Source organism: Cebus imitator, unplaced genomic scaffold (assembly GCF_001604975.1).
Source record: "Cebus imitator isolate Cc_AM_T3 unplaced genomic scaffold, Cebus_imitator-1.0 Scaffold265, whole genome shotgun sequence".
NCBI lineage: Eukaryota > Metazoa > Chordata > Mammalia > Primates > Cebidae > Cebus > Cebus imitator.
Window position 1 is genome coordinate 213,050 of NW_016107580.1, and position 25,973 is coordinate 239,022.

General features: G+C 46.1%; 1 protein-coding gene across 8 annotated transcripts in view; it reads left to right on the forward strand.

The window, feature by feature from the left end:
• The window catches only part of IRAG1 (inositol 1,4,5-triphosphate receptor associated 1), a 122,414-nt gene that overhangs the window by 22,184 nt on the left and 74,257 nt on the right, over positions 1 to 25,973 (forward strand). For 3 of the 8 annotated variants that reach the window (XM_017500278.2, XM_017500284.2, XM_017500281.1), the window contains exon 2: positions 20,912 to 21,069. The exons of 3 other annotated variants lie outside the window; for them this stretch is intronic. In XM_017500278.2, coding sequence (XP_017355767.2) covers positions 20,912 to 21,069 — 158 coding nt within the window. Of the gene's footprint in view, positions 1 to 11,777; positions 11,785 to 19,590; positions 19,687 to 20,120; positions 20,127 to 20,911; positions 21,070 to 21,758; positions 21,768 to 25,973 lie in introns of those variants that run through there. 2 more of the 8 variants (XM_037728413.1, XM_037728412.1) reach the window with 2 other exon arrangements.

Consider the following 25,973-nt stretch of genomic DNA (forward strand, 5'->3'; position numbering starts at 1 on the left):
TGTAGTAGAGACAGGGTTTCACCATGTTGGCCAGGCTGATCTCAAACTCCTAACCTCAAGTGATCCACCCGCCTCAGCCTCCCAAAGTGCTGGGATTACAAGCATGAGCCACCACACCTGGCTCTTCATTCCTTTTTATGTCTGAATAGATTCTATTATATGAATATACCATATTTTATTCATCCATTAATTACTTTTTGGACATTTAGTTTGTTTCCACGTTTTGGCTATTATAAATAGTGCTGCTATGAATATTATATACATGTTTTTATGTGGATATAGATTTTCATTTCTCTTGGGTACATATCTAGGAGTAGAAATGGTAGATCATGTGGTAATCCTATGTGTAACTTTTTGAAGAACTGCTAAACTGTTTTCTAAAGTGGTTATACCATTTTATGTTTCTACCAGCAATATATAAGGATTCTAGTTTCTTCACATCCTTGTTGACATTTGCTGTTACCTGTCTTTTTAATTTTAGCCACCCTAATGGGTGTAAAGTAGTATCTCATTGCTGTTTTGATTTGTAGTTCCCTGATGATTGATGATGTTGAACATCCGTTCATGTGCTTATTGGCTATTTGCATATATTCTTTGAAGATATGTGTATTCAAATATTTTGACCATTTTAAAATTGTGTTGTTTGTCTTTTTGTTGTTGAGTTATAAGAGTTATTTATTTTGGATACAAGTCCTTTTTTAGATATGCTATTTGCAAATTTTTTTCTATTCTGTGGGTTATCTTTTTACTTTCTTGATAGCATCATTTTCAATACAGAGGTTTTTTTATTGTGATGAAGTCTAATTTATTTACTTTTTCTTTTGTTGCCTGCATTTGGTGCTGTATCTAAGAAGGCATTGTCTAACCCAAGGATACCAAGATTTACTCACATGCTGTCATCTAAGAATTCTACAGTTACAGCTCTCCAGTCTAGATGTTTTGAGTTCATTTTTGTGCATGGTATAAGAATGGATTTAACTTTACTCTTTTACATGTGGATAGCCAATTATTCCTGTTGAAAAGACTATTCTTTCCCCATTGACTTTTCTTGGCATTCTTGTTGAATCAATTGACTATAAATGTAAGGGTTTAGTTATGAACTCTCAGGTCTGTTCCATTGATGTATAAGTCTCTTCTTGTGCAGTGTAGAGTATCATACTATATTACGATAGTTTTATAGTAAGTTTTAAAATTGGGATGTGTAGATAATATTCAATTTTTTTCTCCTTTATAAAATTATTTTGGTTATTGTTGGTTCCTTGTATTTCCATGTGAAATTGAAATGAGGTGGCATTCCATCTATTTAGGTCTTTAATTTCTTTCAACAATGTTTCATATCTCTCAGAGTAAAAGTTTTGCTTTTATTTTGTTAAGTGTATTCCATTTATTTATTTATTTATTTATTTATTTATTTAAAAAAAAAAAAACAGAGTCTTACTCTGTCACCCAGGCTGGAGTGCAGTGGTGTGATCTTGGCTCAATGAAATCTCTGCTTCCCAGGTTTAAGTGATTCTCATGCCTCAGCCTCCCGAGTAGTTGGGACTACAGGCGCGTGCCACCATACCCTGCTAATTTTGTATTTTTAGTATAGATGGGGTTTTGCCATGATGGCTAAGCTGGTCTCAAACTCCTGGCCTCAGGTGATCTGCCCACCTTGGCCTTCCAAAGTGCTGGGATTACAGGAGTGAGCCACCGCACCTGGCCAGCCGTTGGGTGTATTCCTAAGTATTTATGCTTTTGATGACATTGTGAATGGAACTGCTTTGTTAGCTTCATTTTTTGATTGTTAATTGCTAGTGTATAGAAATATAATTGCTTATGGTATCTCAATCATGTATCCTGCAGCCTTGCTGAACTTGTTTATTAGTACCAGTAGCTTTTTAGTGGATTTCTTAGGATTTTGTATACATAAGATCATATCATCTGCAAATAGAGATAATCTTACTTCTTCAAAGGTAGAATTCTTGGGATCTAGTCTAGAGAATTTTTATTTCATTCGAAATGTTCTGAAAAGTGTTTTGTGATTGGCCTGGAAAAATACTAAAGCAATTATTCTCCAAAATGTATTGATCCCAATTTTAAAGATTAAGTGTTTGAAACAGACTTGAATTTAAATCCGATATGGCTGAGAGATTCTATCATTAGCAATATTAGTTTGTCAGGGCTATCATATTAAAATATCACAAGCTGGGTGGCTTAAACAATGGAAATTTATTTTCTAACATTTCTGAGGAAGTCCCAGGTCAAGGCATCAGCAGGTCTGGTTTCTTCTGCGGCCTCTCTCTTTGCTTGTAGCTGGTCACCCTCTCTCTGTGTCTTCATATGGTCTTTCCTCTGTGCAGGCACATCCTTGGTGCCTTTGCATCCAAATTTCCTCTTCTTATAAGGACACCAGTCGGATTGAATTAGGGTCTATTCTAATGGCTTCATTTAAACTTAATCACTTCTTTAAAGGTCCTGTCTCCAAATACAGTCACATTCTTATGTACTGAGGATTAGCATTTTGACATAAGAACTAGAAGGAGGATTAGGGGGCACAATTATGCGCCTAACAATAGCCTTCTTGGTTTTCCTTTGAGAGATCTGATCTCTGGTTAGTTGCAACTAGTGAAGCCAGAATTTGTTAAATAACCCATTCACCAAGTGTACCAAATGACAGTGATCTACAGCCAGAATTAGAAGGCACTGCCTATTTTCACTGAGCTAAAGGATCGTTGTGCACGGTTTCGCATGATCCTAAGCTCATTTTAGTCAAGGTCTACTCTAAAGCCACGCCAGGGAGGGAGGATGACCAGCCATCAGACATGCACATAACACCTAGAATTTTTATTTACACTGCCTGCTTTAAAGCACATCCAGATCCTGTTGTGAAAACAGTATGGTGACATAGTTGTATGAGGAGTCTCTCTGTGAAATGAGCTTTATAAAGTTCTAAAATGCAAAATCTCACTCTAATTTTCTTCTCCGTCACACTAATGGTTAGTTTTGGAAGCTCAACATGTTGCTACTCCTTGCCCTGCAATTCTTGCAATAGCCAAAAACAAGATGCTGCTGATCTCAATTGGTTACGTCAGTAGAACTGAAAAGCAAGATTCCCATCCCTGTCATCCAGACTGAGCAGTCATCCCACCTCGGCTTGTGGAGCTGTCTATCTCCCTCTTTCCTCTGCTCTCTTTTTCAGGATTTATTTTTAACTCTCTTGGCCTCTGAGTGTTTTTATTGCCATCTGGCCACAAGCCCTTTTAGGAAGCAGGCAGTTATAAATCACCTGCTGGGAAATCAATAAAAGTCAGCTCAACGCACAGTTACACGGATTTGTCCCCAGATAACCAGGTTCCTGCAGGCCGAGTATTTTATCCCATGGGGGTGTCTGCAAGGAGGGTGAAGGGTAAGGGGGGAATTACTTTCTGAAAGAGGGGGTGGGCTGCTGCTCGCAAAGGCTCAACGAAGGGATGGCCTGTGGCTTTTATCCATGTGCTTTTCATGTGGCCTCAGGGGAGAGCTGAGTGTTTCCATTTCATCCAGCACAGTTTTCCACATCGTGGCATTTTCTTATCTTCTGAAGATCTACTTAAGGGCTAAAGTATCTTCTTTAAGCCTCAAGAAAAGGCAGTAGGAATGAGTTGCTGTATTTCTTGGGAGGACAGGGAATGTGTTACTGCAGCATAGAGGCATGGTAGGAAGACTCTCCGTCAAGCTACCTGTTGCCAGGCTACTGTTTTCACTCACACGAGTTGGTTCATCCCTCTGGCTAGAACTCCAGGGAGCCAAGTCCGAAAGTTGCACAGAAGCCTAGGCCCAGAGAGGCGGGTGACTGGCCCAAGGTCACAGAATGGTTGCATAACCAGCTCACAAAGAAATGGTCTCACTGCTTGGAAATCCTAGTTCTCTTCTCAAAAGGAGCTTTGGTCAGGAAATACAAATTCATGGGTAGTCGAAACTAAACAAAATATGAATCTTCAGTTAAATAAAATGCCAATCCATTAGTTCATTTATTAAAAACGGGTCCACCAAATTGCCCCCTGTAAGGACCATGGGAACCCTCAGACCATCCATATATACACTTTTGGATAATGAGAATATACTAACCTTTGGAAAGCCAATTTCTTAGGAGGGGTTCTGCCTTCCCTCTCTATCAGGGGAAATATTATAGCTGCAAAGCACAAGAGTCCTGGGTTTTGGGTGGTTGGAGGCAGTGAGACTATTATACACTGAAGCTAGGAAGGAGGCAGGCTCAGAGCCGGGTCTGCTGGCACTTACCCCATCTTCCCATAGAGGTTTTCAGGAGATGTGTGTACTTAAACTGGGTTACAGAATTATTTGCTTCAATTTAACATATAACAAGCCCTAATTATATACCAAATGTTAGAGATACAAAGATGAGAAAGACTTGGTTTTGAAGGATGAATAGGAGTCTGCCATGAAGATCCTTGAGTTGCTTTTAGCCAAATGGGGGAGATCAAACTAAAAACGAATAATTGCAATTATGTCAGAGCAGCGTTGGCTAACTTTTCTGAAAAAGGGCAGATAGTAAATATTTTGGCTTTGTAGGTCATACAGTGTCTGCCTCAACTACTCAGTTGCACTCATAGCATGAAAACAGCCATAGACAATATACAGGTGAATGGTTGTGTATTTTGATTAAAATTTATTCACAAAAACTATCAGTCGGTCAGATTTGGCCCAAAGGCCATAGTTTGTTGAACTCTGTGTTAGAGGAATGCCATCACAATATAGGAATAATAATAATAAAATTTACCATTCCATTAGTCATTTTGTGCTAGACCCTGTGCTAGACACTGTATATGTAATTTACAGATATTTACATACTTTTCAAATTTTAGTATTTTTTATAACAATTTGTGGGGACATCGAAATTCAAGAGCCAAAGTCATAGAGCTAGAAAGTGGCAAACAGAAGGTTAAAGTCTACGTTTCCAACTAAACAATTTAAACTGCTAAAAGGAAATGGAGCAGAGGGTTTAATCTGGTGATGATCATGAGGTGGTTCCTGAAGGATGAGTAGGGTCTTTCATGGAGACAGATGTGGGGGATGGCCTTTTAGGCAGGGGGAGTGGCACTGAGGTTTGACAGCACATGGAATATTCTGGAAGCTGGAGCATTAGGTGAGGCTGGGGTACAGGATACCTTGGTGCTAGTGGCAGGAGGAAAAACCAGAGAGGTTTGTCAGTCTCAGAGCAGAAAGTTTTGCATGAGTGCCCAGGAACCTGGACTTCATCTGTGGACCAGGGATTCTCCAGCTGTGGTCTTTGGATCAGATTTCCCTTAGGGGCTTTTAGCCATGCAGATTCCCAGGCCCTATTCCCAGATATTCTGATTCAGTCGATCTGGGAAGGACCTAGGAATCTTCATTTTATCACACACCTCAGATGCTTCTAGTAAGCAGCCAGACTTGGGAATCAGCATACAGAGAGCCACTGTAATGTTTGACTTGAGGGAGGCCTGCGACCACAGCTATGTTTTAGAATTCCAGCTGTGTGGAAGATGGATTACTTCATAGGAGAACCACCCTCCACCCACCCCAGGAGTCTGTTTTCTGGTTAGTTATCACCCTCTCTCATCTGGACATGCAGACTGAACAAGGCTGCAAGATGGCTAGATTTTGATAGGAGAGAACTGAGAGATAACTGAGGCAGAAGAGGATATCAGGAAAGCATTGGGTAGCTGCTCCCTCCCTCCTGTCCTGGGGGCCCTGCCCAACTTGGGCCTTCCCGTGCTGACCTGCAGGCTGAGCAGAGCAGAGCTGCTGCTCCCAAGCCTGTCCCAACCACAAAGCCTGCCAGCCATACTCCAGCCGGCATTCCAGCCCAGGGCCCTAAAGGGCCTTTGCGTTTCCCAAACTCTGCCAACCCTAGAGGAAGGGCCCTGTGTAGGGGCTCCAGAAGGAGAGATCAGAAGACAAGAGATGAAAAGCCAGGAGAACAATGTCCCAGACCTTTGGGGCTTCTAGGATCCAGGGTGACTCCAAATTAGGTGACTTTGTTAAAAAAAAAAAAAAAAAGAAAGAAAAAACCTTCTGTTCTATAAATTTATGTTGTCATATTAAAAATATCTACATTCCTCTAAGTTCTATCATAGCATTAATGAAAAAATCATTTCATAACTAGGAAATACCAACTGTGGACACAGGAAAGAGGGGTGCCTGGGCTGATGTAAGGAGCCTGGGGCCACCCTGGGAAAATGTTCCCCAAGGTGCAGGAGCTCCACCCAGGCATTGGCAATGTTGCTAGGGTGATCCCTGAAAACCCTAGCAAACCCAGTGATTTCCCAGTGCCCACGCTCCTTGTGGGGCCTGAGCAGGGAGGGGGGTCTGCTCACCTGCCTGCCCACTCACAGCCCAGAATAGCCCCTGCAAAACTGCTGAGGCATCTCCCGGCAGGCCCTGGTCTTAACCTGCCCTCAGAGCTCTCTTTACTCAGAGACTTTTCTAAAAACAAGCAAACAACAACAACAAAAAACGCTTCATGAGAATGACTCAGTTTAACCCCTTGGATGAACTCTCTGCTATTTACCAGTTAATTTAAGTAGAGCTGTTGTACATATAACAAGCTGCAGGTTAACAGAGAACACATGTGAATCTGATTGTTAGGGATGATACCTTCCCCATGATGAATTAACTGGTGAAGTCATAGCCAGAAAAACCTCTTCTGGTCCTGTGTCAGCGTTTCGTTTTTGGTTGAAGTTGCTGCTGCTGCTGTCACCTGGCTCTGTATTGACCTAGAAGCCTTCACTATGGTATACTGAGCAGGACCCTGGGCTTGGAGTCAGCCTGCCCTGCGCTCAAACCCCGTTTACATTGCTTAGTAATCGTGATGTCTGGAACAAATTACTTCACCTTTCTGTGCTTCAATTTTCTCATCTGTAAGATGGGAATAATAGTGCCATGCAGGGCTACTGTAAGGACTAGTTAAGATAAAGGATCTGAAGAGTCAGGTAGAGCACCTGGTACAATAAATGTCAGTTTCTCTCCTGCTTATGCCTTGGAATCACTCCCAGACCATCCCCACCTCTCCATGGTGGAAAAATAACTCCCCTGGGGAGAAATTCTCTATGGTTACTTCCTGTCTCATATCATTAAGCAGTCACAGTTTTACATGCACATTTAAAAAGCAGGACCTTGAAATACATGTGCTTCCAATCACCAAAGCTTGCTGTTGGGAGAGCCATTCTCAGGCTCCTCCATCTACCCTCCCTGCCTCCACCCACCCCTGCTATTGCTTGTCACTGTTCGCCATAACCTGTTCTTAACTTGGGTCTAAAGACTCAGCTAATGTAGCTGTTTGCATAGATCTGGATAACCAAGGGCCTGCTCAGTTTTACTATATCACGTGGCTTCTTGTGCACCCACCCACCATCCTGCAGTTCAGCTCAGTCTATTGGTGACAAAAAGACCCTCGCCAAGATCCACAACTGCTCCCACCCTGCTGCTGGCCTCAGTGGGCAAGATGTGAGCTTCCTTTCTATCATGCATATGGGAGTCCCCACCCTAAACTCTGGTGCTGGGGGTCCAAGAAGAGGGCTGTGAGCCTGTTCACACAGCCATTGTCCAGGTATTGGGCTCTGCTCTTCTGGGGAGGGTTGAGAGTGCGAGCCCATCCAACTCTGAGCTGAGCGGTAGGTAGGTGGAGTAGTCACCCCCAGGAAGTAATGATGTTTGAAAATCATTTGAAGGTTGAAAGTTGACTCAACAAACATATCTTGCTGTGCACCAGTCTATCTTCTAGGCAGGAACATGGAGGTTGGTCAAACCGAGTGCCTCCTCTGGAGCCCTAAGAGTTTGGATGTGTGTATTAGTAGGAAAAAGTGGGGACAGGCATCCTGGAGAGGTGGGAGAAGGTTCCGTGTTTTGGGCTGGGGTTTCTGGCCCAATGCTGGGCTCATCAATGGTGGCAGGGAATGCAGAAGGAGGAAGAGGTTCTGAGGAAAAGGGCATGGTGATATTCTAAGTTAGGGAATAACTTAGGGTAAACTCATCAGCTCTTGATCTGAGTTCCCAGCTTAAACTCTCAGGTAGGCAGCAGAGCAGAGAGGTGAGAGAAGACTTTGGTGCCAAGAAAGACCCCCCAGGCAGCATTATAAAGGTTGGGCTGTTTGCATCAGTTGGGACTCTATCGCCAGTGCCAAAAAAGCTCATACAAGCCAGCTTAAGAAAAAAGAGGTATTCGTTGGTTCTCAAACAGAAAAGACTTGGGGATATCAGGCATGGCTTAATAAGGACCTGAGAAGACAGCCTCAAGACCTAGTTTAGTTTCTTTCTGGCTCTTAGCTGTGCTCTGCCTCACATTGATTCCATCCTTAGACAAGTTCTTCCTCACCATCTTAAGATGGATTCTGTTTTTACCCTCTGGAACTCAAGGTGGCAGTTAAGGATGGCTTTTCCAGGGTACCCAGCAAAGTCTTCTTGCATCTCATTGGCTCTTGTCAGGTTACATGCTCACTCTCCAGCCAGTCATGATCAGGGAGTTGTGATGACGGCTTCCAGCCCTGGGATGCCAGGAAGGCCCCTAACTTCCCACTGTGTGACTGCTTTCAATAGGCAACATGGACTTGAACTCATGGGGCAGGAAGCAGGGCTCAGGCTGGCAAGTTAGCCCAGCTTTTACTATAGAGATGGAGAGATTGAGGCCTGAATGGTGAAGAAACTCATTCCTACACAGGCAGTTAGCACGGCAGTCTGCTCTTCACTCCCCAGAAGGCCCTGCCCCCGAATCCCCATCTCAATCCTGCTGTAGCCTTCTGTAACATGCATTATACTAGACTCTGCCCAGCAGCCCAGCCCAAAGTTATTGGGCCTATTTCCATGGCTTCGGAGAACTGGGATTCCCAGAGTGGAGATGAACAGGAGGTGGGGACCTGAGCCAGGGTACTCTATCCCAGCAGGGAAGAACACTCTCTCCTGCTGATCTTAGATGATCACAGTCGCAGCTGCTTCCTATCTACCCCAGGGGATGCCGTGAGAAGGACTTCTAGTTCCTCGGAGAGGGACTGCGTCTCAGCTGGTGTTGTTCTCCTTGTTGGCTTTGCTGGCCCTGAAGAAGGGCTGAGATTTGGAATAATCAAGAGCCCTGCCCTGTCAAAAAACATCTCCTAGTGTCTTTGCTAAGATTAGAGAAGCATAGGAGTAAACCCTCTCTAAGAAAGAGGCAAACATCCCATTTTGGGCACACACAGGAGACCCAGTGTTTAATCCTCACTCTGCCTCTGACTGTGTGACCTAGAGCTAGTTACTTTGCTTGTCTGAGACTCAGTTTCCTCATCTGTAAAATGGAGATATAATTCCTTTCTCACAGAACTGAGACAGTTTAAGAGCTAGCATATCTACGCTGTGCTGGGTGTATAGTAGGCCAGGTGAAAAGTGAGTCTTGATTCCTAGAGTCCTTGCTTTCAAAAGGAGAGATCCACCAGGTATTGAGAACTTTTTCTGTACCTGTGTTATGTTTACACAGCTGGAATACAAAAGAAAGCTATCTATTGAAGCCCTCAGGCTTTGCAAATGAGATGCAGAAACCACTGCTTGGCAGACTGGGGTAGCCACATAGTGCTATCATAGACCAAAGAGAATACAACTTCCAGGAGAGGTCAGGAAAGACTTCCTGGTGGAGGTGGTCTTGGCGGACACACCCCAGAGCCCCAGTGCCCAGCACAGTACCTGACACATAGGAGGCACTTAACAAGCCTTTCTAGAATGGGTGAATGATTTAGGCAGGCACCATGGAGGCCATCTTTTCCTTCTGATTTTCCCAAACCAGTTCCTATATGTATTCCTATAGGTTTCTAATAGGCCCTGATGACCTCTTCCCAGAACAAAACTGGGAAGGGAGGGGAAGATGAAGGAGAAGTAGGAGGAAGGAAATGTCAAAGAGGCGGACTGGGAGCTGGGTGTTAATTTTCTTTTCTTTTTTTGCTTATTTATTTATTTATTTGGCTGTGGTATTGCCAAGTCAAGGAAGTTTTGTTTTTATTTGAAACAAAGTTTCTAAAGAACCCAAGGCAATAGGGTTCTGGTGGTCTAGATGGCCCTTGCCAGATCTCCAGGCCTGGACAAAACACCAGCTTGTCTTCATCCATCCTTGCCCCCATCCTAAGAAAAGGGCATCTTCAGGCTCAGAGGCCAAGGAAGAGGCTGTTGTCTCAGATTCAGCCCACGTGTTGGCTTCTGAAAGAGCTAAGGCCATCAAGACCTAGTGCGATCCCATCAAGCGGATGCAATGCGTCCTGCCTTCTCCCCAAAACAAGGGTCATTTTCCAGAGGCCTGCTTCATGGGAATGGGCAATCCCAGGTGCTGATTGCCAGGATCCCTAATACCAGAGTCTGTGCCTTTGCCAGAGCAGGAATCAAGCCATGAGTCCAGGTCTGAGTGTAGAGGCAATGACCACCTTGCAAAGCCTCCTGACTCTGCTTTGTTGAGAAGGAGATGGTTCCACAGTACCACACAGCAGGCATGAGGGTGCTGCCTCATTTAAACACACATAACCAGCTGTTCGAGGAAACGCTTTAGTCAGCATTCCAAGAGAAGCTGGAAGGGCTGGTGGGGCTGCTCTGTGGTCTTCTGTTGGGCTTAGGTTAAAGCTAGAACATCCATCGATAAGTTGATTCGAAAATTTACTTTGCGACTACCCGGATGGTAGGACAGAAACATGAAGATGTCAGAGGAGGAGGCCCTGCACTTTGTGAGGTTTCAGTTAGTAGAATACTATGGGGAAATTTGCACATCTGTGTAGCAGGGAAGACAAGAAACTGCAGTACATCATCGAGAGAAAAACTTGGCCATTAACCTGGGGAAGCTCAATGAGAATGAGGCAGGCAAGGCCACCTACCTGCTTATATGGAAACCCAGATGATAGCTAAGTTTTATATATTTAGTAGAGATGAGGTTTCACCATATTGGCCAGGGTGGTCTCAAACTCCTGACCTCAAGTAATCCACCTGCCTTTGCCTCCCAAAGTGCTGGGATTACAGGCATGGGCAATTGCGCCCGGCCAATGTAAAACCTTATCTTCTTTTTAGAAATATGATATCACTGATTTATTAATTCAATAAACATTTAGTGAGTGGTTATTCTGTGTTTGATCCTGTACTGGATGTAGGTCATAAAAAATATGAATATAAAAATATTCATAAAGCTATGAATAAGGCAGAGTCTCTGCTCTTGAGGTATTCAGATTCTAGTTCGAGTTGAGTTCTGTCCAAAGTGCCCTGGAAGGATAGGGCAGTAGGCTGACTGCTCCCCCTCCCTAAGATGTCTACATCCTAACCCCGGAATCTATGAAGATATTACCTTAAATGGCAAAAGGGCCTGTGCAGATATGATTAAATTGAGGATACTTAGATGGAGATTACCCTGGATTAACTGAGCGGGTTCAATGTAATCATGAGTTCTTATAAGGAGGCAGGATGGTGAAAGTTAGAGGAGACGGAGATGTGAAGGGAGAAGCAGAGATCAGAGGGGAGAAAAGATGCTAGCGACTCTGCTGGCTTTGAAGATGGAGAAGAAGGGGTCACCAGCCAAGGAATGTAGGCAGCCTCTAAACCTGGAAATGGCAGGAAATGGATTCTCCCCTAGAGCCTCCCGAAGAAGCACAGCCCTGCCGATACTTAGACTTTAGCCTGCTGAGATGGATTTTGAACTTCTGACCTCAAGAATTGTAAGATAATGAATTTGTGCAGTTTTAAGCCACCAAATGTGTAAAAATTTGGTACAGATGCCATAGGAAACTACTACAGGAAGGCAGTAACTTTTTCTGAGGTGAAGAGGAGGAATGGGTTTATGAAGGAGGGGATGTTTGAACTGGGTCTTGGAGGACAAGTAGGAACGCATAAGGTATAGAAAGAAGACAGAAGACGATATAAGCAAAGGGTGAAAAGAAGCAGGGCTTGTTTGGAGGTTGGCTTTTGGTCCACTTTGGTTGGGGCATAAGGTGTATGAAGGCTGATAGAGGGGATCAGTCCAGAGAGAAGGGCTAAGAGCGACTCAGAACTGGCCCCATGGTAAAAGGGAATCCTTAAAGATCCCAAAGGGGAAGGATGATCAAATTTATGTTTCAGACAGACTGCTCTGCTATCATGATGAAGGGTGCATGGAAGGAGCCAGGTCTGAAGTAAGGAAACAAATGAGGCTGTTGCAGTGACTCAGGTCACACAGAGCCATGGGCAGGGTTGCCGGGGATGGGAGGAAGGGCATTTCTGAACTAGGATTGACAGGACTCAGAGTCATCTAATTGAATGTGGAGGGTGACAGAAATGAAGGAGTCACTATGACTTGTGGGTTTGTAGCTTGAGGTCCATTCTCTAGGGCACAGGAAGAGTGGGCTAGAGATGGAAAGAAACAATGGGCTCTGTCAGGGACGTGGTGAGTGTGAGGGGTCTGTGGTCCACTTGGGAAGAGTTGTTCAAAGACAATGGTGATGAAATCTCTGTAACTATACTGTCTTGGGGTGATAGTAAAGTCACCTGCGTTCCTTCTGCACCCTGGTAGAAGCAAGAATCAGGGGACCTGGGGCTGGGCTGAGTGGCTCAGTGGTGTGCTGCCAGCTCTCTGGGTGGTGGGGGGAGGTCCTGATATGTATGTAGGTTTCCGATTTGCCAATTTCTATGGTATGGATACTCCCACTCTGACCAATGGCAAGCTACTAACTCGACCTCACTGATCATGGAACTGAGAAGAGATGGGCAGTAGAAAGTCACTATATGTGTTTCCACCATGCAGAGACAATAGAAATAAATCATCCTAAGAGCACAGGTAAAATGTAGTAAAATAATTAGAAAGCAGTTATTTTGAGTATTTACCTCCTTTTTGTTTAATGTGAGTTTACATAATTTATTTTTTAATGATGTCTGTGTTTAACCACCAGTTCACACAATTCTTGAAAATTACATTAGACTCGTAAGAGCTGCAACAAGCAGAATCCTATGTACCACTAAAGAGATCTCTCCAAAGTGCAAGTTAGAAGGGCCCAGAAATTCACCTACTTCTCAGGCTCAGTGACTCCCTAAAGTCACCCACATGGGAAGGGCAGAGGCAGCCCTAGGGCCTGGGACACAGTTTCTGATCCTTCATGTCTTCCTGGTGACCACTGGGTGCCCTGCCCTTTATGGGGTCTCACAGACCCGGGAATACCGTGTGGTCCTTGACCCCAGGATGATGACTCATGTCACTCTGGAGTGAGTCATTCAGGGAAGAAGCTGCTGAGCAGCCTGGAACAAACAGAACTGGGCAAGATTTATATTTGCTAGGCGTTAAATGGGAGGCTCAGATACTTTGCTGCTATTCCCGGTGCCTTTGAACTGCCTCCGATTGAGCAATTGTACATATTTTGAAGAAGAAAAAATTTTTTCAAGTGGACCTATTTTTAAAAAAAGAATTGCTGAAGTGAACAAGCTGGAAAGGAAACCTGGGAAGAAGTTTAGGCTTATTTCCTGTCATTGGTCTGAGCAGGTGCTGGTTCCTCCCCAGGGCACCGCCAGCCAACAAAGCCAATACGAGATCCACAGGAGTAGAGAGCAGGGCTGGAGAAAATCAGGCCCCGAGAAGGTTTTCCACAGATGTGCAAACTCTGGGAGTGTTGGGGTGCTCGGGGCCAGCCTCCCCAAACACGACTTTGTTTAGAGGACATAGCCATTGGGGAAGTACCTTCCACTTCTTCATCCTCCCTTTTCTGTTGCCACGGAGGCTTTCTCCCTGCATCTCCGTCCTTCTCCACCGTTCCTGCTCCCCTACAATTCCTTTCACTCTAGATCCACTTTCAGGAGAGAATCCTGGGGCTTCCACCACACACTGGGGGTGGCTGTACCCCCTCCACTCACTCACTCACCCACTTGTTCAGCACGGTGCAAATACGTACTTGGCCAGACACTGTGGCCGACCCTCTTCCAGGAGGGATTCCACACTAGGCCTCATGTCTCACCTGCGGAATGAAAACCTCTGTTTTGGGGGGAGTTGCCATCAGTACAGGGATAGTGCAAGGAGCTGGGGCTTTGAAACCAGACTGACCTGGGACTGAGCACAGCACAGACTTGGGGCAACCACAGCCCAGACGTGGGACTGCCCACAGCACAGACCAGGACTGAGTCTCCTTTACTTGCAGGAGAGAAATCTGGGAGCTCAGCCACCTAGGATGAACACCAGAGTGTCTCTGAGCCTTGGTTTGGTTTTGTCAATGCCAGGCTTAGAGAACTCAGCTGCCCTGTTTGGAGAATGTGAGGGAACTGAGTGCATTCTGTGTGTCAGCACCTTGCATGTATTTCCTGTTTTAACCTTTACAACAACCCTAAAAGGTAGGTGCTATTACCTCCATTTTCAAATGAGGAAACTGAGGCCAGGGGAGATTTCTCCAGCAAGGGAGAGGCAGAGGAAGGATTAGAACTGAGTCTGCCAAGCCCCAAAGCCCCATGAGCAGGCCAAGGTTAGGAAGCAGGATGGGGTTTTCCCGAGGCAGGCTCCCCCTCCAGCTCACTTGTGGAGGTACAGAACCCAGCTCTGCAGTTGGCCAGGCCCAGGGGACCCCCAGAAGCACCTCCCAGCACTTTCAGCAGATCTCTTGCGGGAGCATCCTCAATCCTGTGAGAGTGACCGTGAGAGCAAGGACGATGACGAGGCACTGCCGAGGGACGCCTGCTTTCCCGGCATAGACACAATGGCTTACCCTTCACTATGAGCAAAACCATCAGAATGAAAAGTCAGAAAGCTGCCATGTGTATCCGGGCTTGGGGTGTGGGGGCTCTGGGGCCTTCTCTGACTCTGCCCCTCACAAGTGTGGCCTTGGTCACATGCCTCCCCCTCTCTAGGCCTCAGTTCCCCATTGGTAAAAATGGGCACGGGGGTAGGACTGGTGAGTTCCCAGTGGCCCTTCTGTCACCCTCTGGATTTACAGAAAGGCTAAGAGAGCTCCTTGTGCAGTCACCCCAAACAATTCCCCCCATCAGTTGTTCATCTAGAGATAGACCCATGGTATTAATAGTAACCTAATCTCTTTCACATTCTTTGTGCTGCTAAAATGAAAGCAAAAATTCAAAGCTGGAAGAAAAAAAAAAAAAAAAAAAAAAAAAAAAAAACTCCCTTCTGAGAACACTGAGTCACTCCAGAAAGGTCAGTGGAGGCTAGGTTAACCCATTGTTTCCCGAAAGGGTTTCTTGGCTCTTTCCTCAATGCTCAGAAATTCATAGAAAGAACCCGAGAGCCACTCAACTTACAGGCTGTGCTCCTGGGATACTGTGGTTTTAAGAGAGGAGTTTGGTCTCTTCTAGGCAGGTTGCAAGGCTTTGGGAGAGGCATCTTTGGGGTCAGGATGAGAGGTTGCTGCTGCCTGTGGAGAACAGGCTTGGCTCTGCAAGGAAGGGGAGCATCAGACCCAGATGCAGTAAATTCCCAGCACCGCCTTTCACAGGCAATGACATTGGGCAAGCCTCTGGGCCTCTGTTCCCTCAGCTGTAAAATGGGTCTAATTTTAATGTTAATAATATTAGTACTTACTCTCCCCACCTTACGGGGTTGCTGAGAGCACTGAAAGAGATAGTATCTGTAAAGACTGTTCCTGAACCCTGCGTCCTGATGATGGCTCTGTACTTTCTGGGATACAGTAAGGCCTTTGACGCCTACAAGGCGGGGCTGGCCTCTCTTTCCTCCACCTGCTGCTACCATCCTTCCCAAGGCTGCGGGTATAGAACCGCCCCCACCACTGGCTGCCTGTGCAGGGTGGAGGTGTGCGGCCAGCTATGGCCCGCTCTGCCTGAGCTTTCATGGCCCTCTGCTGTCCTCCTGCCCTGCCCCTACAGCCTGCAGGGTTCTACAACAGCTATTTCCAGGGGCAGAACCTGTGTTGTTGACCTAACAAGTGTGGGGCTTTCTGGATGGACAAACCAGTGGAGGTGCAGGAATGGAAAGGTCAGAGGGTGAGGGGCGAATGGGTGGACTGGCAGACAGTGAGTGGAAAGATGGGTGGATGAATCTGCCACACCACACAGCAGGGGACGGGCAGGCTCAACTGTGGGCCACTCTTAAGTCCTCATAAGATCCCTGACCTGACAACCAAAGTGTAGGTCCTGCTTCCTCCCCTCTGCCTCCCACCATCCTTAGCCTCACTGAGAGTACTCACTCCAGCTCTCCCCTCGGAGGCACGGGGCCCCCTGCTAGGCTTTTCTGCTATACTCAAGCAGAACTGCTGGTGAAGAAGCCAGAGTGGAAGAGAGGAAAGACAATGGGCCTAGGAGTTAGACTAGCCTGAATTATAGCCCTTCACCCGCTACTTACTAGCTGTGTGATATTGACCAAGTTGTGGAACCTGAGCCCTAGATCCTTACGATGTTGAAGGGAAATAATAAAACGTATCTAATGGGTGTTAAACAATATAGCACTTGAAATACATCGAAATACATCTCCACATGTACCCCCAAACCTAACATGCAATAAAATATATTTTAGAAATACTAATAAAAAATAAAGAAATGCATCTAGCATAGTGTCTGATGCTCAGTAGGTGACTTAGAAATATCTGAAGAATGAAAGCATGAACAAAAGTGTATTAGTTTGTTTCCTTTCATGAGTAGGGGCAGATAAAATATTTAAATATGGTTTAGGAACTTCTAGCCTCTTCAGTTGCACAAATGATTGAATAGTTATCCCAGCAGAGTCTCGTGGAAAATTTGCACCAGATACAAAGGTAGCTGAGCCAGTCAAGTTGTTTCCATTTCTGCATCTCAGTTTCCCTGCCTGTAAAATGGGTCAGGTTTTACTTAGGCACTGGCTGGGGGCAGAATGAGTAGAGTCAAAAGAGCTGATTAGTTCTTGGCACTGACCCACCTAACCCTTTCCTAACCAGACTGGAGAGGCAGCAAGAAGGACCCTGAAAATGGGTTAAAGAAGGAATGGCTTGGAGACCAAACATTACTAAATATTTTTTCCTTTTATGGGCTGGTGCTCTAGATCACCACTTCCTGGAGATTATATTCTAAACTTTGCTGTGATGGATGTGAGGTCCGCGTGCCCACAAGCTCCAGCAGAACCCAGATGTCACCCTGGGGGAGGGACTCTGCTTTTACCTTGCTATTTTAAGCAGCGAGTTTATAATAATGGATGGGAGAGACAGCAAACAGGGCAGGAGCAGCGTGGGAATGGCCCCAGCAGGCGGGGCTGCTGGGGCTACCCCTGAGGAGCCTGGGGTTCCATCTTGCCAAGGGTGGGGCCTCAGCCAGCATCCACTCTATCTTTATACAGCGGCAGCTGACATCTAGCTTAATTCATTTGTTCTATTTTGCTTTCTGTCACAGGGACTGAGTTAAACTCTTTTTGGAAGAGAAGGAGATAGAGGAAAGAAAGTGGAGGGCTAGAAAATGGGATATTTCTCATGAGACTTCAGAAGACCATAATCCTAAAATCCTGGGATGGAATCGTCAGGTCTTTCGGTTTGTTGTAGCTAAAAAGAGTCTAGGATTTCAGGGACCCCCAGAGTTAGAAAAGGCCCCTGAAGTGGTTAAGAATCCTGTGACCCTAGTCCCAGCCTTTAACAGAACCTCCAAGGAATGGTGAACTCGCCACCTAAAGAGCAGCCTGTTTCATCTTCAGGTGGTTCCAACCACCAGAAGGCTGCCCTTGCCTTCATCTGACCTTTCAGTCATTAGTCATGGCATCTATCCTTTGGGGACAGTAGAACCACACGAATATTTTTCAAACATCCGAGAAGAGATTTTTATTTCTCCCAGCACTTCCTCTTCTCCAGGCTCAAGTTCTCTAGTTCTTTAAACAAAAATTCAAGTTCTCCTAGTTTCCTGCTTCCCATTTTCTAAACATGTCCCAATTTGTCTAAATCCTTCTTAACAGGCAGAGCACAATACACTTTGTGTAGATTAAGACAGAAGAAGTGGAATAGTCACCTCCCATGTTTTAGAAACCATACCCCTGTTAAGACAGCCTGGACCTATATATATATCTCACACATAATTTTAACAGGTTTCCTAGGAGATGTGGCCAACTTCCTTTACTAGAAATGGGGTTTGTGGCTACTCTTTTGTTGCCCTCGATCCCTGTTACCATATGCTTTACCCAGCACCACTGATGCCACTGCTGCTGAAATCCAAGTAAAGCTGATAGGAATTAATCACAGAGCTCACCTTTGGGTGAACCTGATGCTCAGTTTACTCATACAGTAAGAATTTGGCATGGAAGACGCAGATAGCATGCCCTGGCCCCATAGCTCTCATTCCCAAGAGCCAGGTGAAATCTGTCCAGCATGGCTTCTCCCCATCTTGTCTTATCTTCCCCACTAGACACCCAGCTAATCTGTTCCAAGAAATTACATTCAGCATTTGTGTTCATGGCTCAGCTCAAACATCAGTTCTAATGTGAAATCTTTGCTAAAATCATGTCCCACCATCCCAATTTCCATAGTTAGGGAACCCTTTTCTGGGGTCCTGCAACTTCTCACTTTCAAAATATTTACCCCATTATACTGTTCTCCAGCATCTCCTACCACTGGACACTGTGTTCCTTGAGGGCCAAGGTTATCCTCTTTGTGTCACCAGCCCCGGCACGGGCCTGGTAGAGTAGGTATGAAATGTTGGCAGTGAAAATGGATGCTCTACCTGAGATGAGATTTCTTGAGGTGGCCAGTAGGGGTCACCCTAACTGTTCCAGAGCTAATGGTCTAATTTGTTCGTTGTAGAGAAAGACAAATAGTCAAGATGGTGGTCACCTTGACCAATTCTGGGACTAAAAGTCCCTAGTTCTTTAAACATAAATCAACAATCATTCTTTGCTGAATCTTTTGGGTATCTAGGAAGAATCTGACACCTCGCCTATCTCAAGGAGCTCAGTCCAGGAGTCTAGAGGTATGTGTGTTGGCTGGTGGAGATTCAGGGTTCGGTCAGTGCTGGGCTGATGTCAGCCTGGGCTTGTTCTGCAGCACTTTGGCTCTAGGGCCTTTCTGAGCTCTTTTTGCAGGACAGGAAGAACACCAAGTGTTATGGGAGGTGGCAGGGCTTTCGGGCTCTTCCTCCTACAACCTCCAGCAGTCAGCAGTACCTCCCAGAAGACCTGGAACACAGTTGGTGCTCAGTAAATGACAGTGTCCTTTATCCCCACCCCACCCCCCATGTGTCCCATCAGCCAAAGGTCACCTGCCTATGTTACCCGTGTGGTGGTCTTAATCTACTGTTCAGTGGAGCAGCTCCTTCAGGGAATCTCTAAAAGCTGCAGAACCAGCCAGTTGTTAGTTCTGTAGACTCCTAAAGGTATCACCCACCCCACTAAGAGAGGAAGAAGGGAGTTTAAAAATGGGGAGAGGCCAGGCAGAGCCCTTGGAGCTCTGGCCAAGCTTCCTGGGCTGCAAGACCCCCTGCAAGTGGCCTCTTTGGGAACCTGCTCTGAACTGAGTATGTTTTGTCCTTGGAACATCCTGCTTGGGGGGCATTCCTCTCTCTGTTTTGACAAGAAAACCGGGACTTAGAGATGAAGCCAACTTTCCAAGGCCACATAGCCAGTGAGTGGTATAGTGAGGACTCACACTCACGTATCTGCCTCCAATGCCTGTGTTCTGTCTACATTGCTATTCTGCCTTTCCCTGTGGAGACCTGGTGTTGCTAAGAGAAAGCAGAGGAGCTAGGCCCATTGGCTCAAGGTCCATTGGCAGGATCATACTCCTAGGCATCTTGACAGACAAGAAGCATGAAGGAGCAGTGAGTGTGTTTTCAGTTACGAGTAACAAAAGCCCAACACAAAGTTATTTCAACACCAAGAGTCTTAATTGTTCGTGTAACTGGCTAATCCAGAGTGTTCAGGCTTCAGGTACACTTTGATCAGAGCTCCAATTCTGTTTCTCTGCAGGTCCCTTAGCTCTGCCCTCCTCTGTGTGTGTCAGTTATATTCTGTCTGGCTTTCCTCATGGAAGCAAAATGGTGTCCATAGCACCGGGTCTCACATCTTCACACTCCACCACTCAGAGCAGGAGAAAGCATCTAGTCCCAGGACACTACTGTATGCTCATCCATGTAGGCTGGGTCCATTGTCCATCCCTGAGCCAATCACTGTGGGAGGTGGATGAGATTCTGCTGCTTGCAGTCCCAATCAGCTTTGGGACCCCAGTGCCCCCAGGCTGCTACACCATGGGGAGAGGATAGTCTAGCTTCTGGGAGGCAACCTAAGGTTGCTGGGGTTGGGCACAGGGCACACGGAATTCACCCTGCCTGAGCCTCCAGGTTTTAGCAGGGCTGGCGCAGTCCCCATGAGGGCTGAACTCAAATAAGACAGCCTGCGCTGAGGGTCAGAAGAGCATGAAGGGTGGCTTCCAGGAGGAAGTCAAGAAACAGCACCCTTTACTCCCCATCCACGTGGCCGAGGAATGCTGTGTGGTATAGCAGAAAGAGCCCCACCCTCAAAATCAGGAAGATCTGGGATCAAATTCTTGGTTCTCTCTATAATTTGGGGCAAGTCACTTTCACTGTCTGGGGCAGTTCTCTCATCTGTAAAACAGGAATATTAATGCCTACATCAGAGGTCATCATGAGGATTCAATTAAATGATGGTGATTCGCCTAGGACAGGGCCCGGCACCCAGTAGGTGGTCAGTAAGTGGTAAACAAATGCCAATCTGATCTCAATGGAGTATCTTCCATTAGCTACAGTTTTGAGGAGTTTGAAGCACTTTTCTCCCTTCTGGGATAGCTGTGTTTACTGTAAAGACCAAATTAGATGCAAAATCTCTAAGGCCACCTCTGACTTTGTAAACAAAGCCAGAGAGCCGGAGGAAATGAAATTCCAAATGCCCTCTGCTAGCCTGGTTTGACCTCCGGTATTGATGCAAACTCAAGCCGGCTCTCACTGTGGCTTGTGGCTCCGGGAAATGGAACCTAGCTTGGGACAGGGATGGGAATGGATTTGACTTGTCCTTTTGGCATCTCCCCAGCCTGTGGAGCCCAGGCCTCTTGGAGCATCTTTGGGGCTGACACAGCGGAGGTTCCGGGCACACGTGGCCACTCCCAGCAGGAGGCTGCCATGCCCCACATTCCCGAGGACGAGGAGCCCCCCGGAGAGCCACAGGCAGCCCAGAGCCCTGCCGGCCAAGTAAGTGCCCCCTCCCTGCCCTCAGCTAGCCTGGCTGGGGGCCAAGCCAAGCGCCCTGGGCTGAGGCCACAGCCCCTAGGCTGGCCAGAGGGTTTGCTGACAGCTCATGCAGGTTGTAGTGGGTACCTGAGAAGGTGTGTGGTTTCCATGCTGGGAATCAGTTACTCTGAGTTGGTTTGAATTGACCGAGGCCCCAAATATTCTGGGTATAGAACCAACCATGTAGGCTGTGTCTGACTGAGGCCTCAGAAGTCAAACCACAGACCACACAGGCTCCTTCTGAACTGGAGAAAGACTTAGATGAGAATCATTAGCCCTGAGATCCTGATATGTCAGGGGAGGGGGCACTAGAAAAGGCCACTTAAAGTAAATCCACTTAAAATGAAGATCAAAATTATATAGTAAACAGCAAAAAAGGTTTTCAGTGAAATTGTATTATAGAAAGGAAATGAGGAAAGCAAGTTAATTTAAAGGTATATTGAGATTTCTATTGTACAAATGAGGCATTTAAAACAAGCTATTTTTACCTATACAGATTACAAAATACAGGTTATGTGCTAATTTTTAGATTGAACAAAGAATAAAATGTTGATTTTGGTGTGGCTATATTTATTTATTATACCAGCAAAATGATCTGTTCACATAATAACACATTCTTTACATTTTACTTTACAGCACCTAATTAAGAGACTCTGTTTGTTTAATATGTAAGGGCTTCGTCCATTTTCCTAAGGATCTCTTTTAATCCCTCAAAATTCAAATGATTCCCTTTTGAGGAACCTATCTGGGCATCGTGCTCATGGTATTTTCTTTGTTTAACTGCTTAGCTCTATCTGATCTCCTTGGTCAAAGACCTTGCATGTGAAATTCCCCATCACTGTTTTCTTTGACTTCATGAACTATGCAGTTGATTTGTTCTAAAATGGTATTGTCCTGTTATATTGGACAGTTGTTCAAACTCACCTAAGCCAGATGGGAGAGACACTTGTGAAGTGAGGGAAGAATCTATGAGTGAGCATTATTCTTACAAATGGGCGGATTCTTAGTGAATATTTTCATGTTATGATGACATTTGTTTTCTGACACATCACTATTGTGGGAACTTAGATAGTAAATACTTAGAAAAGAATGGCCCTTTGTATCTCCACATCCCAAACTCCTGGGACTGAGATGTTGCAGAACTTGGCAGCCTTAGGGGTGTGTGTGTGTGTGGGGGGGTGCCCTTCCCTTGAATTTCTAAGTGATGGTGGGCCAAGCCCCCAGCCCCTCAGCCCAGGGTTGTATCAAGTCTAGGCCCCCATTCTGGGAAACAGTGGGTCCTGCTGCTGAGGCTGCCAAGTTCTGAAAGCTTGGGGATTAAGGAAAGGACTGACAGAACACTCACAACTGCATTCAAATGCGACTGCTTCCAGACCCTCAGGCCTGGACTTTCTTAGGCTCTGTCTCCTTAGCATCTCTACTTCCTTGCCCTGGACTTCTCTGAAAATGGCCATCCTTGGGCCTTTCGACTTCATTAGCAATGGCTGTACCCGTGAATCAGATTCTCAGGCAAAATCTGGCTCCTAAATCCTGGGCAGCTCCCTCAAACAGCTGCCCTAAGAATAAAAGCATTCCCAAAATATAAGATAATAAAAGAGCAGCAAAGATACAACTCCACTGTCAATGAAGATGGGCTTTTATACTGAGTTAAGTTCTTCCTGTTTACAAAGCTTTAATTATAATTAAAATTTCTTTCAAAGTATATCCTCAGGAAACACATGACAAGACAACATAAACACCTGTCACTTATACATTCAAGGGAAGGGCATCTCTCCACCCACAAGACTGCCAAGCTCTACAGCATCTCAATCCCATGAGTTTGGGATATGGAGATACAAAGGGCCATTCTTTTTAAAGTGTTTGTTATTTAAGTTCCTAGAGTTGTAATATGTAAGAAAACAAATGTAATCATAACATGAAAATACTCACTAAGAAACTACTCATTTGCAAAAATAATATTCACTCGTGCATTCTTCCCTCATGGGTACTTCTGCTGGGCTCCAATAATGTAGCAGCTATCAGCACCTGCAAACATTCTCTTTATAGTCTTGACTTCCCATGAGCACAGAGAATCATGGCACTTGAAGGGCCTTCAGAGACTGTCTCTTATTTAATAAGAGTTGGTTCTGGCTCAGGGTCACAGGGAGGCTGAACTCTTGAGGAACTGCAGTTTGGAGCTCCCACTGCCCAATCACTGGCTAGCTCCCTTACACTCAACTTCGTGGCAGGCAAGCTCATGGAACCCTCCCCTCACGTGGCAACCTCTAGAAACACCAACACGCCGACCTAATGGCGCGGTACCTATGAGTATTTGGAAGCCACGATGGTTAGGAGGGCCAACAGGAATTCAGGGGAGCTGGGAGCCAGGAGGCCCAGGTCCTGTCAGGGAGTTCATATAGCACAGGATTTAAGAATATAAACAGTGCAGTCATACCAAGCTGGGCTTCAATCCGAGCTCCTCTACATTCTGGTCAAGAGACCTTGTCTTGGCCAAGAAACTTTGAGACCAAGTCTGTTAACTTTGCTGTGCTTCTGGTTTCTTATGTGTTACCCAATACAAGGGTTAGTTGCTGCCTCCTAGACCCTGCATGTTCAGCCCAGCCCTCAAGAGCCTTTGATAGCCTGAGGGACCATAATGCTGGGGCATTTAGAGCCCCCAACCAGAGGCCACATCAAACTTAACTTTCTTTTACCCTCTTTCCTTACTGCCACCCCCTAGGCATCCTAAAGCTTTTCAGAAGGCAACCAGGCATGATGGGTAAAGTGCCTCTCTCATTACTGCACTCACCAGACAATGCATATTGGGTTTCTCAGGTAGCCACAGCCTTGGGAGGGTCAGGCTTTAGGAGCTAGCCTGGAGCCTTCAGGGAGCTGGAGCCTGAGTCCCTGGGAGCATCTGAAGCCAGGCAGCCAAGGAAGCGGGCCTGGCCAGGATGACTCGGCTGGAAGTCCCAATCCTGTCTGAATTCCCACTCTGTAAAGCAAGCAAAGAACAGAGCATCCTTCTGAGTTTACAGCTCCCTGGGGTCCAGCCCCTGTTTCCCATCACTGGCATGAGCACTAACTGAGACCCTCTCACACACAAACACAAAATCTGTAGGACTAGATCCTGTTTCTTTTTCTACATGTACACACACACAGACACACACACAGATACACATATAGGCACAGACAGACATTCTCTTCAGGTCCTTAACCAGAAGCTGCAATCAAATGTCACACAGGTGCACACACACACCCAAAAGCCTCCCAGCAATGCACTCTGCAAGGCTATGTCCTGAGTGGGGTTTTCTGCATTGTCCCTTGGGTAGGGAGAGACTCAAAAGGAAGAGTTTGGAGCCAAGGGGTTCTGCCAGCCATAGACACTGGCAGGACACAAGCCTGGGACCTTAGGGACCACAGAATAACAGACTGCCAGTGCTAGAAGAATCCCAGGTCACATCTAAGCTCTTCTCAGACAGGCAAAGCTCTCCACAATATGAGCCCCATTCAGTCATCCTGGAAATTTTTGGAACACCAGATTCCTCAGCCATCCAAGGCCTACTGAATTGGAATCTCTTGAGGTAGGTCTTAGGAATCTGTAGGAATATTTCTTTTTACTTTTGAGATGAAGCCTTGCTTTGTTGCCCAGGCTGGAGAGCAGTGGTGTTATCTTAGCTCACTGCATCCGCTGTCTCCCAGGTTAAATAATTCTCGTGCCTCAGCCTCCCGAGTAGCTGGGATTACAGGCCTGTGCCACCACGCCTGGCTAATTTTTATATTTTTAGTAGAGATGGGCTTTTACCGTGTCAGCCAGGCTGATCTCAAACTCCTGGCCTCAAGTGATCTGCCCACCTCAGCCTCCCAAAGTGCTGGGATTACAGGTGTGAGCCACCATGCCTGGCCTAGGAATCTACATGAATATTTCTATAATGAAAAGCTCACCACCTCCCAAGGAAGCCTGTGTCCTGGTTGGCCAGCTCTGTCCTGGTCAAGCTAGACTCTGCCTCTCCCAGGACTCTCCCTCAGCTCTGCCCTCCATACAGCCTATCGTGGGGTGAATTCTGCAGTTGTAAGAAGGCAGTTCTGGGTCTTCCCAGAGTCTCTTTTTCTCTAGTTTCTTCAGTCTTTGTTCCCATGACAGTGTTCAGAGCCTTCCTAACCTCCACTCAGGACACATACCCGCCCATCTCCCCCTCACTGTAGGACCCCAGGATCCAGATGCAGTCTTACCCAGGCCTGGATGAGTTCCACAGTAGGAAGCTGACTCATACGGACAGTGCAGCATCCTCAGAAGTACCTTGCAAACCTGAGGGTACAAAGAGGCTCACATTAGCTGTAAGAGCCCAATTTTCACTGGCTCTAGCTTCTACCCAAACAACTCCTCCAAAGGGATTTAGGAGCCCCCAGAAGCAGGTCAGTGTGAACTCATAAGCAGACTTCACCTCTTCATATCACCTGTTCCAGCACCCCAGCTACCACCTCCCCCTGCTCCCCTACCTCCATTGCACACAAAGCCACTTAATAGCTAACCCTATGCCAGTTACTCATCTACCGTATTAATTCATTTAACCTACAATTAGCCTTATGGTAGGTATTATTATCATTCCCATTTCATAGCTGAGGAAACTGAGGCACAGAGAAGTTAACTACCTTCCTCCAAGGTCACACAGATCATAAGTGGCAGGCCCAGGATCTGAGCCCAGAGCCCATGCTTAGTCCAGACTCTGCACTGAGCACTGTTGACTGCCCCCAGGTCCTCTATGAGAGCTCTGGGACCTGGGCCAACAGTACGTTGTCCTCTGTTCCCAAAGACATCATTTCAGAGGGGCCAACTTTAGAGCTCGCTATTAGGGGAAATGCCAAAGCACCACCAAGCCCTTTCT